The sequence below is a fragment of the Strix uralensis genome, chromosome 5 (genome assembly GCF_047716275.1).
Source record: "Strix uralensis isolate ZFMK-TIS-50842 chromosome 5, bStrUra1, whole genome shotgun sequence".
Classification (NCBI taxonomy): domain Eukaryota; kingdom Metazoa; phylum Chordata; class Aves; order Strigiformes; family Strigidae; genus Strix; species Strix uralensis.
In genome coordinates this window covers 28,301,008-28,313,776 of record NC_133976.1, presented here as the reverse complement: position 1 = coordinate 28,313,776, position 12,769 = coordinate 28,301,008, and the positions used below count along the sequence as shown (strand labels likewise).

The 12,769-nt window shown below is 42.0% G+C and overlaps 1 protein-coding gene across 4 annotated transcripts in view; it reads left to right on the top strand.

The window, feature by feature from the left end:
• The window catches only part of ST7 (suppression of tumorigenicity 7), a 157,602-nt gene that overhangs the window by 88,671 nt on the left and 56,162 nt on the right, over positions 1–12,769 (top strand). For 2 of the 4 annotated variants that reach the window (XM_074870211.1, XM_074870213.1), the window contains exons 3-6: positions 793–834; positions 7,027–7,186; positions 11,876–11,930; positions 12,492–12,607. In XM_074870211.1, coding sequence (XP_074726312.1) covers positions 793–834; positions 7,027–7,186; positions 11,876–11,930; positions 12,492–12,607 — 373 coding nt within the window. The remainder of the gene's footprint in view (positions 1–792; positions 835–7,026; positions 7,187–11,875; positions 11,931–12,491; positions 12,608–12,769) is intronic. The other 2 variants (XM_074870212.1, XM_074870214.1) reach the window with 1 other exon arrangement.

Genomic DNA, 12,769 nt, shown 5'->3' with positions numbered 1-12,769 from the left:
TTTCACTACTGCTATCAGTTGTTGTCTGCTGTTCATATGCCACCATCCTAAGTGTGCAAAAGATACATAGGCCAGGCAGGTAGCAGCCAGGAACCCTAGTCTATAGGGTCCGTTGCCTGTGCCTGGGGTCTGTAAACTGAATGATGGAAAAGGAACTTAGCAGACATGATCATGGAAAGAAGAAACTGCAAGTTGAGCAGACCATGCATCAGGAAAGACAGATAGAACTGGAAAGTTCTAGTGAGGTAGTGCTAGCCTGTCACTAGCCCAGTTCTGCTTCAGATCAATTATTTCTTAATAATCTTGCTGTTCACCAATGGCCCTGTAACATGCTGAATTGCCTGCATTACCACCTACTTATCTGTCACACTACACAGCACCTGCAGTTCTAAAGGACTCTTAGTCCTGCTAACGGTATTAAGTGAAACTCTTTTATAAAATAAACATTCTCTTGTCAAATCTACATTGCAGGGCTATTTTTCAGACTAGATGTAGTAATATTCCTTGGAATTTTCCACCATATGGTCTGGCAGATTTCTCTCTGTTATCAGTTGGCTGCAATTCCTAATCAGAAGGAGAAATCACAGCACTGCAGGTTATGAAATGATGGAAAATTCCATCCATTTCAGAACTGTGGTAACCGATGGGAAAGTGAATGCTTTTCCTATTTCATGTTTGGGTCATGAAACAATGACTCTGCAGAGTTCAGCTTTGGGCAATTGCATGCTACGTGACTCCTTTGCAAAACACTGCTCTCTTGTCTCATTTTGTCTCTTTGTTTTCATTCTTTAGGTAAAATTCTGGCCTTGCTGTAGGCAATGTGACTTAAATGAAGTAAGGATTTTAGACCTTTTTTCTTTTCTGGGTAGCTCAGAACTGTACAGAAAATACTTTTCTATATCTCAAGCATTCTCCTGAATAATTTCTTGACTACAGCACATAGTTTAAAATGAACAATTTAACATATATTCAATTCATCCCTATTTTAGGGATCTATTTTAGGCATCAAAAATAGGAACCAAATTAAGTCCTAAGCTGCACTAGAAATATTGTACTGGAAACTTGGTTCCACCACAGTTACTTTTAATCCAGTAAAAAACAGGGTTCTGTCTCACAGAATACAATGAGCTGCATTGTATTCGGTGTCTGAAAGGCTAAGGTTTTCCACAGGTAGGGTAATAAAACTGTCATGAAACACAACTGACGTCCAGTAAATGCTGTGAACTGGAACTATGTAAATGCCACTGAGATTTCTAAATAAGGCCACGTATTTAACATACAGTTATCACTAGAGTGAAAGTTGGTTAGCAAGCGCGGGTGGCATTTGCATTGCAAACTGATGGAGTCTCCGTTCTAACAAAGCATAGCCAGAAGTGAACCCCAGTCTTGAATCTGCACCAAGAATGACTCGTATTCTACCTCAGAGCCTGGAACAATAAGAAGAGTTTTCTGCTACACAATGAGAAACCTTCTGCAATGCACAAATACCAGGTCTTTCAGAGATAAGAATTAGAAAACCAGTCTACAGAGGTAGAGAATGAGTGCTGAGTCTACACGCAGGCTAGCCTTGAGCACCTGGGCTGTCTGCTATTACCCAAGTATGTGTATAGTATGAGAGTCCCAGCCTTTTGTAGCCAATCGTACTAGTACAGGAAGTCTGAAAGAGGACCTGAATAACACAGAAGGGACCTGTCTTATTTTCTGTAGATATTAATTGTTCTTCTTCTTGTTTCATTACCTTTGTGTGGTCTGCTGCAGAGAGCACAAAGGTGACTGAGTTCTGGGTGTTGCCACAGACTCCAGGAAAGTCTGACAGTTGTGCAGGGACAATCTTTGGCAGCTGAAAAGTGATACATGGTACTTGTTGAAAGTTTCTGCTCTGCTCAATGGAAACTGACAGGTCAGGGAGGGCAGAATCCTTGTAGGGAGTTCCTAAGAAACTGGAAACACTTGCCAAGGAGCAGATGAGAGAGGAAGGGTCTGTAGGAAGGCAGGCTATAACCCAGTCCACAGACAAGAGAAAGGTATCATAAGTAACTGGGGTATACTCAGTGTTGAGAGAAGTACTAAACTTAGTTCAGGCAGTATATTATTTTCTTTCCCATTTCTGTATTTCCAGGGGTAGATGAAGTGTAAGTGAATAGCTATTTATTTTGAATAAGCTGCTCATTAGCACTGCATGTATCTTCTTACGCTGACTCCCTGAGATAAGATAAATGGGAGTTTGGTAACCAGGAGCAGAGTTGAAATACACCTGCTAAAGGGGCATATTTCACCCAGAAGGAATGGGGCTGCATAGCATTCCAGACTGTTGTTAAGGACACTGAGAGCATGGTCAGAGGTGCACTGTTTCCTGGAACCAAAATGGGCAGGACTGGAGTATCTGCTTGAGTCACTGGCTACCCCTAACAGCTAAATAAAACAGACCAGGGCCTTTCTTTGTCAGAAGGCAAGTAGCATTGTATAGTCACATCCATATGGATGAACTCTCTTGCCTCCCAAAACAGGATGATCTTTTGCATACTGTCTACTGGAAACAGCCCCTGGGCTGTGGTATCCCTAGAACATGTCCAGTCATTGCCTGGGAGAGTTGGCACAGGCCAGGCAGTGTGCTAGCAAACAAATGGCATGGATGAGTGAGCCAGTCAAACCTGTGCTGTGCTCCCATTTTATTTATCAAATAGGCTTAAACCATGGAATCAAGTTCTGCTATTGTTATCCTTTTCCTCAAGACAGTAAGTTTCATTTAAATCCCATTAGATCAGTTGTTAGCACTCCTCATATTAGAAAAGTACTTCAAATCTTACTCCTCTGAGACTGGGAAGCCTCATTACAAGGCTGAATGAGAACTCTGAACTGTGGAAGCTGCTGGCAAAAAAAATCCTTTAGTGCTTCTCTGGAAGACTCAATACACATACACTAGGAGAGGACCACAGAGAGTGTTCGCTCTAAGAGAGGATGCCTGTGTCGGATATGATAAACAGGAAAGCATAATTCAGATCACTGATAGACATCACTACTTGGTTCAGTGAGAACCACCATCAAAACCATCCCTTGTGAATTGATGCATTTATGATGGAATATGTGTTCTGAAAAACCAGGCGAGAAGATCAGATATCCAAGTGATGCAGAATAGATTTGTTGCTACACAGAGAAATAACATGATCCAGGATTGTCTATATGTGAGAGCAGAGATAAGAAAGAGGATGACTGTAATGTTTTCATTGCACAGGGGAAGACAAGTATCTGCATGGAGAAGCAAAAGCAAAAAAAGTCCAGAGCAAACATCTGAAATGCATTAAGAAGACTTATGAGTGATTAACCAGCTCTTACTTAACCTAAATATATTTGTAACCGACAAGTTTTTTTTTCATAGCCATGCATTTCTAGAAATCATCAATAAGGGTTTTCCAGAATCAAATACGCTTACATTAAGCATTATCCACACCAGATTAAAAGAATAAAAATTCTAGATTTGGATTTCTAAACACACAAAGCTGGAAACATTCAGAACAGGGTTTTAACTTGGCCTTTGTGAGCATAATAGTTTCAAAGATCCCTTGAGGGTTTGGAGATGTTTGACCCTGTTCTGATTTGAAAGCACAGGCACTAACTAGAAAGAGCCCAAAGAAGTTTGTCACTGCTGTGAAGGGGACAAGGTCTGTGAAGGTGAGTTCCCCTCCCACTGTATGTACATGACAGGAATGAGGTGGCCTTTTCTTTCAGAAGTGGTGCAGAAATGATCTTTCTCCTTAATTTCCTCTCTGATCCACATCTATTTCAATGGCTAATTAATCCTTGTGTAGTCAGCTATTATTCTGCCAGATGATCTCTCATCTGCTGAACTGTCAAAAGCTTGTTGACTTCACATTCAAACTAGAGCTGGTGCAGTTAGAAATCAAATTTGATTTATAGAAATCAGGTTTCAGAACAGCTTACGCTGTCTGAGAAAGGTACAAAAATTCTGCGAAGAGAATTTATTGTTTTGACTTCAGTACCAGATTACCTTCTCATACACCCTGAATAAATCACTCCAAGCAAAGGCTTATTATGATGATCATTTATGGCTTTAATTTCTAAGAGACCATATGCATTGAGATCTGGCTGATGTTTCCTGGCACTGGATTCGCTCAACATCGCAGATATTTTCAGAGCTGCCTTAAACAATTTAATTTTTTTAAGTAATTAATGTATTTGTAAGTCTAGGGAGGCAGACTGACAGCTGTATTACATGTTCTAGCAAGTTCCAGTCACTCAGATGAACTGTAGTAGCGACCACATATATATACATTCTTTCTGCTTGTATCCTGAGTTTCGTTGAAATTCAGTGTGACAGTTTTCCATCTGGTATACATTTGTGCAGGGCAAGTGGGCTCAAGCATGCGCTTGTGCTGCTCACTCTCCCTCTCTGGGTTTTACTGACTTTTTATCTAAAAGCTGATTATGATTGAAATAATGAGCAGGAATTTATTAGCACATTTTGAAAAATCTTTGTTTTTCTTCTCTTAAAGAAAGTATGAAGCTTGTTAGATATGGTCTATAACTGCCAAGAGTTTTGAGCAGCCAGTCTGGCAGCTGTACTTCAGTCCCTGACTTGTGTTACAGTGATACTCTTACTGAGTGTCCCTTGCCTCAGCACAAGACTATAATGTTTGATTCCTAACAGCCACTCCCTCTGAGGCCTTGGGCAGGTAGAACTGTGGCTTGTGTGCCTTGATTTGTTCAAGCTTCAAAGTTTCCAAAGATAAAACAGAAACAGATGCTCACAGCAGATCTGTGACTGCATCTCATGGCACGGCCTTTCTCTCATGGTCAGCCACAAGCTGCCTGCTTAGGTTATGATGCTCTCTTAGATCATAAGATTTAAATTCTAAACCCTTTAGAAAGTGTTGTGTGATTAAGACCATGAGGACAGCTAAAACCAAAGCTGGCTCACCTGTGCCAGCTCCCTGTTCACTGGAGGCAGTGGTGCATGCCAGAGGAAGTGTATCAGCAGTGCAGGGGCAACTGTTCAGTGATAGTCCTCAGCGTTCTGTCCCTGGCTTCCCAGGACCCCCACCTGGACACGGCTGCAAGCGTGTGCTGATGGAACGGGCACAGCGACAAATGCGCTGTGGAGACTATGTAAGGAGGAACTCCGTGCTGTGTGGGTTTTCAGTGATTTGCCTGGGACATAGAGTTCACAAAGATCTGGGTGTGTTTATGTTCTGGTTTCTCTGTGGCCATCTTCCCAAGTGCTTGTGACCTCTATGTGTTCACATAGCGCTTCTGCCTGCTCCTCATCAGACTGCTCCATTCTTCCTTGTTGATGTCTCCTAGAAGAGCCGTTAGATTGTTTTGGGGACTGAGTGATCTCCAGGGCTGCCATGCACTCTTGTGTGAACTTGTCTCAAGTGGCCACCAGCTACATTCCCCCTCCATTCCAGTGCAGCTAGGGTCAGCTTCCTCCGGATGAATGTTGTAGACACTTTAACAACACAGCTGAATTCAGGGGAAGCCCCACTGCAGAATGCATTGGAGTACCCTTTGGAAAGGAACATTTTCTTACTGTGCCAGAAGGTTAATCTTCTGTTTTTCCCCTATGGAATAGTTTAAAGGGGGAAAAAAATAAAGTAAGACAGAAGTCAGTTCAATTATATAAAGAGCTCAAGAGAACTTAAAGATGAAAAAATACTGTGGGAGGGAGAGTGTGGAGCCCAGCCTGAACCTCTTTGCAGCAGGCAGACTCCTAAGAGGCCTTGCAGAGCCTGCGGGCTCCTGGCTGGCCCGCCAGAACCTGCTCGACAGTGCACTGATGGTGTCAAAGATGTGAATGCAATCCTTTCACTTGCTGATTGTGCCTAGTTGTTGTAAGAATTAATAAATAATTTTTTTTTCAGAGATTTTGTAAAAGCTTTCAGCACTGGCATAAAACATGGAGACACCAAGTAATAAAGAATGGGCAAAGGTTGTTCACTATTCCTAGTGCAATCAATATTACAAATTTGTTCCAGCTGGTATATAGATGTTTGTGTGATGATTCAAGTGCAACTGCAAAATACACTCATTTTACATACTCATTATAAGCGTGTGTGCCTTTACAGTTTTTAGTCAAAACCTTTTCCCTATTTATATGAAATAGTCTTCATTTTCAAGTCCATGTGGTTTCCTGAGAGATGTGTATTCTTACCCAAGAATGTAATTTCATTGTGAAAATACCACTGATATATATATGTATATAATTTCAATTACAAGGGATTCTTTTGGCTGTGGAATGATTTTCCAAGTAAAGCTCTGTAAATAATAATTTTTTCTGCTAGCTGAACCAAAAGCTTAAAAATAAAATTAATTCAGAATCAGCCCAAGTCAGCCAAACAAAACAAAACACAGTTCAGTTGGGGAAAAAAGAATCCTAAAAGGAACAGGATTCAGCTTCCTGGAGTTTGCTTGGTATTTGTAACATTTTTCAAATTCAACTCAGTAAATTCCTTTGGAAGCATTACTGGGAAAACAAGCACACACCTGCTTTTCCTCAGTTTCCCTTGACTGCAGAGGGAGCTGGGGAAAGGTGAGGCGAGAGCAGAGTCCTGACTGCAGCATCCCATTTACGTGGCTGATGTCAGACGGGATGGAGCTGAACTGTTTTTTTCCAGAAGACAATTTAGAGGAATGCTCCTACCAACTTTAAATGCCTTTAAAAGAAGTAATTTTTAAAAACCCAAAACAATCAAACACATTTTTTTGCTGACAAGATTGAGATTTTTGTCCTCCTGTACACCAGGTTTTTAAAGCGATTTGCCAGATTTGGCATGAACTTGGATCAAATTTAACCTCTCAGCATGCCACAGGGAGGGGGGCCGGCCGGCCGCTGCGGCCTCGGTGGTCCTGGGGCGGGGAAGGCGGCGGCAGGTGCCTCCCCCCGGGTGCGGCGGGAGGGGGCCGCCGCCCGCCCGCCTGCGGCGGTTCCCGTTTCGGGTCGCGGGGCGGGGCGGGCCGGGCCGGGCCAGGCCGGGCGCTGACTTGCGGCGCTGTCGCTGTCTGTTGCAGATCTTCGAGTGGTGGTACTTCCGCAAGTACGGCACCTCCTTCATCGAGCAGGTCTCGGTGAGCCACTTGCGTCCTCTGCTGGGCGGGGTGGACAACAGCGCGCCCAGCACCGCCAGCGCCGCCAACGGGGACGCGGACTCCAGCCGCCAGAGCGTCTCAGGTGAGGGGCGGCGGGCGGCGCTCACCCTCACCCCTCACCCTCACCCCTCCGCCGGCGGGGGCTGCCGCCTCTCCCTCGGCTTTCGAGGCGGTGTAAAGCTGAAACTTTGCTTCTCAAGGTTCCTCTGCCCCGGGTCACCCGGCGCCGGGGAAAATGTCCTTTATATGCCTGAGGAGAGACATAAGGGGCTGTTACCTCGGGGGTCTGTTGAGCTGGGTGGAACTGGATGCAGGATGAAGCTGCTGGGTGGTGGCTGAGCCTCAGCTGCCTGGCACAATGGCTGTGCAGCTCTCCTGCCCCAAAACACCCCACATTTACCTCATCCAAGGGTGCCATGCTCGACTTTTGCCCAGGCCCGTTGTGGCAGCAAAAGCTAGGCACACCTTCGGTGGCGTGCTGTAGGTCCACGGTACAAATATCATCTCATGCTGAGCTGTGAGACCAGATAAGGCTTCCTTTAAACTTGTTTTGTTGTCAAATAAAAGGCAAAGCTGCTTCATTAGTTGCTGTGACTAATTATATCTTTCCAAATTCCTGCAGCGTTTATTGCTCAGGCTGTATTGCTAATGCATCTATTTCCCCCTTGTTCTGAAAGCCCTGCTAAACTGCATGTGCTCTTTCTACAGTACAATTTCTAAAGGCAGGTGGTATTTTTATTTAAATTCTTTTGAATAAACCAACACTGTGAAAAAAATAGAATCAGAAAAAGATGTTGGGAATGCTCATCTGCTTTTGTATCACTTTATTTTTTAGATAAATTAGGTAGTATCTAAACAACATTTGGATTTCACTTTAGTAAATGGAAGCACTGTGACTTTTAACAGCTTAAGGGCTTGTTCTGTCCCTGACTCTGCTACCAATTTGATTTGTGACTTTGGGCAAGTCATAATGTAGTCAGGTTTTTTAAAAAGGCCTCCAGTTTAGGGGACCTGATTTCAGGCATTTGGGGCTCAATTTTAGTGAGCTTCCAGACATTCACAGCCCTTATGAGTTTCAGTGTAAGGAGTAGGTGCTGCAAATCAGGCTGAAGGTGTCTGATGCTAAGCCCTTCAAGCCTTTAAAGTTGACCTTGACACTCTGGGGTTTCTTTCCTAGTGCATATGATTATTCTGAATAAACATATGATTGAGGAGGTGTTTTGAGAGCCTTATATAAGCAGTATAAATGTACGAGTTGTAATTTTTGTTATGTGTTTATATATTACTATAATAAATACAAATTTACTTGCTCTGGTGAAAAAGACAGTGTTAAATCAGAAGAAATCAGCTTTTATGTGATGAAGGAGAGAATGTCAATTTTGAACTGAGGCAGCTTGAGTCCTGTTACAGCTTTGGGGTCGGAGGATGATCTCTGCAGGTCAGTTTGTTCACATCACAGGTTTGGAGTTCTGCTGAGGCACTTTGAGTCAGGTGCCTGGTTGCCTGGGGATGGTTCCTCTGAGAGACAGGCCAGCCTGCCTCAAATGAATCAGCCCCCCAAGCACTGATCTTGGTGGACTGAAGAGGAGTCCCAGGGGAACTTTTCTCTCTGCTTGGGTGACTCAGCTACCTGGGGGGGATGAATCGAAAACTTAGCCTGTGAGTAATGAAGATGCTGAAATACTATTGCTTGTGGCTTGAGTTGGTGATACTGACTGTTAAAGAAAGTCAGGGCAGGAGCATCTCGGCTTGTGTTCCTCATCTGTAAAACAAAGTTTACCTATTTCAGCCCTAGCTTGGCATACAGGCCATAATCTTAATATTGGAAATTACTTCAACTTTCATTAGGGGTGTGGCCCTAGAATCAATTATGGTTTCATTAAATTTATTTCCTCTGCAGACTTTTAAAATATATTGGAATTAACAAGTGAAAAAAAGTGAATGAAAGAAACCCAAATTCAGTTATGGAGAAAACATTATTGTTTAGCAGCTGAGGTGCCTGTGTCTGTACCTGGCAAATTTTATTTCTGCCCTTTAGCATTCATGAAAACAAGCAAACAAAAATTAGCTTTGAACTTACAAGTTAAATAAAATAGGTGGCCTCAAAAAACCTTGCTCTCTACTGAGTATTTCTACTTAGGGAAGCCTCCATATAGCACAGCAAATTCAGCTGTTGCCATTCCCATCTGAGGAGAGGCTGTGAACAGCAGCACTGCATGGTCCAATATATTAGATTTGGATGGACTGGCAGAAAGCATGGGATGGCTTGGAAACACCTGTGTGCACTCATCAACGCTCTCAGTCACACTTCAGCAGCTCTGAAATAACTCCCATCATTTTAAAGCAGAAGACACATTATTTGGACTAATGAGGTTCACCCAAGCATCTTGACTTTTCTGATATAAACAAATAGTCAAGGAGCGTGTTTGCTTTCAGTGCATTGGCACCTGAGTCTATGGGTTGGGACTCTCACAGTGTCTCTGGATAGTGTGTCTGTATGGATAGCCTGTTATTTGTGCCTTCAGAAAGATATTGGTGCTCAAAACGTGATCATTGAACAAGGAGCTGAAAGATTAATCTTCAATAAATCCTAATTGCTTATGTAAAATAAGGACATAGTTATGTTATTAGTTTGTAATGTAACAGAAAAGGCAACCTTTTCGGTTTACCATGCATCAACACTGGGATGTTTCTTTCACTGTCCAACAAGGTGAAGATGAGTTTTTCACTTGTCTCACCATGTTTTCCTATGTAGATGTTTAACTATGGTAGAATATTGCAGTAGGTATCTTTGTCTTCAGAAAGGTCAGAAGAATGGTTGTTGTACTGAGACTGTGGTATCCACAGATACCAAGACAAAAGGAACAAAGAGCACGTGTTTAACTAGCCAGGCAGATGCCAAACTAACCCCAGGACAGGAGGTGCTGATAAAATACCTTCTTCACTTCCCCTTTTTGTTTCCTGATTCCACCTTTCCCTGGTACAGTGCTGAAGTACTGCATAGGTAAAGTATAGCCACTTTAAATAAGATGAGCAAGAAGAATGGTGTCACTGTGATCAAATAGTTGTTGCCTAATCTTGTTGGTTGCAAATAGAGTAAGCCAAGTCATTGAATTGTACCGCTGGATCTGAGAAGGCTGATGTTGAGTTAATATTTACAATGGTTTGATAGTCGTATTGGGTAAAAACTATCAGATTGAAGCCTGTCAAACAGCCATATCCTCTGGCTGCACAACAGAACAGCTGAATGTTGATTGAGCACTTCTGCTGACTAAACCAGTGGTGCTTTCTAGTATTAGCTACCTGCTGAAATGGTTAGTTGAAAGATGCAGATGTATAATCAATGCTCTCTTCCCAAACATCTTCCCGTTCCCATGTCTCTGTTTCATGCACGTGTTAGGTGATTGGGGCACCAAGCTGAGGACCCACCTCCTACGCTACCTGACTAGTTTTTGTGTAGCTGTGGGTGTCATTATGTTACTGCAAATAATTTATGTAAAATGCTTTCTCTCTGTGCTGCTTTAGCCTCATACTCAAAAGTGGGAGCTATGTCCGTGAGAAAAGAGAAGGGCTTGACTTGCCGTTCTGTATTTCTGTCTTTCTTTGATGGAACAGGCATAAAGGGAGCAGGCATATACTTACCAGTGTTGTATAAAGTAGGGTACCCTGCTGACTCAACATGCCACAAGAAAACTGTTGCTGTGATCTCTTTAGAAACAATGTCAGAAAATTTCATAGGGAAAAATGTGCTGGTTGACTTTCGGTGGTGGAAAGCAGCTGGTGAAATACTGCACGGCCCATGCTACTGATGAGTTTTTGCAGAGCACCACGTGAGGGGTCATCCAGTAGCAGATCTGTGGTGGAACGACATGCTGCCTCTCAGTCAGTCTTTGTGTAAATACTGGGTTTGATTCCGGTTTCACCTTCACTGGAGTGAATTGTCTTTGTTGAAATGAAGAGAACAAGTCTAGTATTAAATTAAAGGAAGAAGAGTCAGAATCTAGACCTTACCTTTTCAAATGCTATAGAAATTGAGTTTTTGTGATTTTTTTTTTTTTTTTTTGAGTTCTGTTCTAAATTACACTGTTATGGATTTTCTTATCTCTTCCTACCTGTAGTGCAAAGAATTTGGCATTTTTTTACCCCTGAGAGAAATGTATGAATGTTTTTAGTGTTCCCAAACCTTTGCAATGCAATGGACTTTTCTCTGCCATCATCCTTTGTCAACCCTGAGATGCTTGTAACTTAAGTAAGATCAGCAGATGTTGTCATGGATTTTTACTTCACGAGCTAAGAAGGAATTAAATTTGGCAACTGTAGCTGAGATTCTCAGTGATTTGCAGTATTAACTGGACAGTGAAGTTTTTCTGTAGAAATAATAAGTCCATAGGGACTGAGTTAATTGCTGGTTTTCAGTTCAATAACTCAGTGTGATCCCTCTTCAGTTCTGCATTATAGTAGATGTGAGTTCTGGCACTAATCAGTATTATCTTTTCATCTGGCATTTGGTGCTTTGTTAGTGGTTATTTGTCTGGAATGATTACATCTGTTGACACTGATTTATAATGAAAGTATCATTTAAAAAGGAAGAACAGTCTGGTTACCTGCATCTCTATGCTCTTGATTTATTTTTTTTTTCTTCCATTTGCACTTATAAAAAATAAAAGCCATTTGATAAGGCTTATTAGAAGGTAACTGATGTTTCTGATAAATCTCAAGTACCATTGTAATTTGGGAGAGATTCATTATCGTGTGTTTCTGTTTATGACAGAATGCAAAGTCTGGCGAAATCCTTTAAATCTGTTCAGAGGAGCCGAATATAATCGGTAAGTGCTATGATGTTACAGTTTCAGGCATAGTACTGGGTTAAGGACCTTAACTCTACTTTTCCATTAAGCTAACTCAGAGATGGAAAAACAAAGACACCCATGGACACATGCGCTCATACCAGATTTTTCTGTCATTTGTAAGAATTGCAGAATGAAAAGGAATTTAAATTTATGTTCATGCACTTGTTATTTCTGCAATTCTTGGTGACATAAAAAAATGGAAAAACCTAAGCGCGATGTACCTGGTACTGTTAATACAGTAATTTGCTTCAAATCAGTTATAGCAAACAACCTAATGAATTATATCCATGTAGTCTTAATGTTTGAATATGTGCATAACTGGTTTCCTGTGTGTGCTTTCCAACATCCTCATTAGCTCAGGTTCAACTACTGTTGCTCCATCCCAGTACAGTGAAATGAAATGTATGTTGGTTAGGAGTTTGGCTGGGTGAACTTAGTGGGCTATGCCCATCTCTAACATCTAGGATTCTTTTCTAGATTCATTTTGCTGAATGTGACCTCATTAAACAAAATGTCTCTTTGTTGGCATGTTTGCAGGTATACATGGGTAACAGGAAGAGAACCTTTGACTTACTACGATATGAATCTTTCAGCACAGGACCATCAGACATTCTTTACATGTGACACGGATCATTTACGGCCTGCAGACGCTAGTAAGAGACCTTGTGAACAACTGTTTTTGCTAATAGGTTAATGGTTGGTTTAAACTGACGCAAGAAAAATGCAGTCAGACATAGTAGATAAGGAAAGACAAAAGTCTGATAGTGCCTGGAAGGCCATTGCTGTTGGATTCATAGTATTCCAGATCTGGGCAA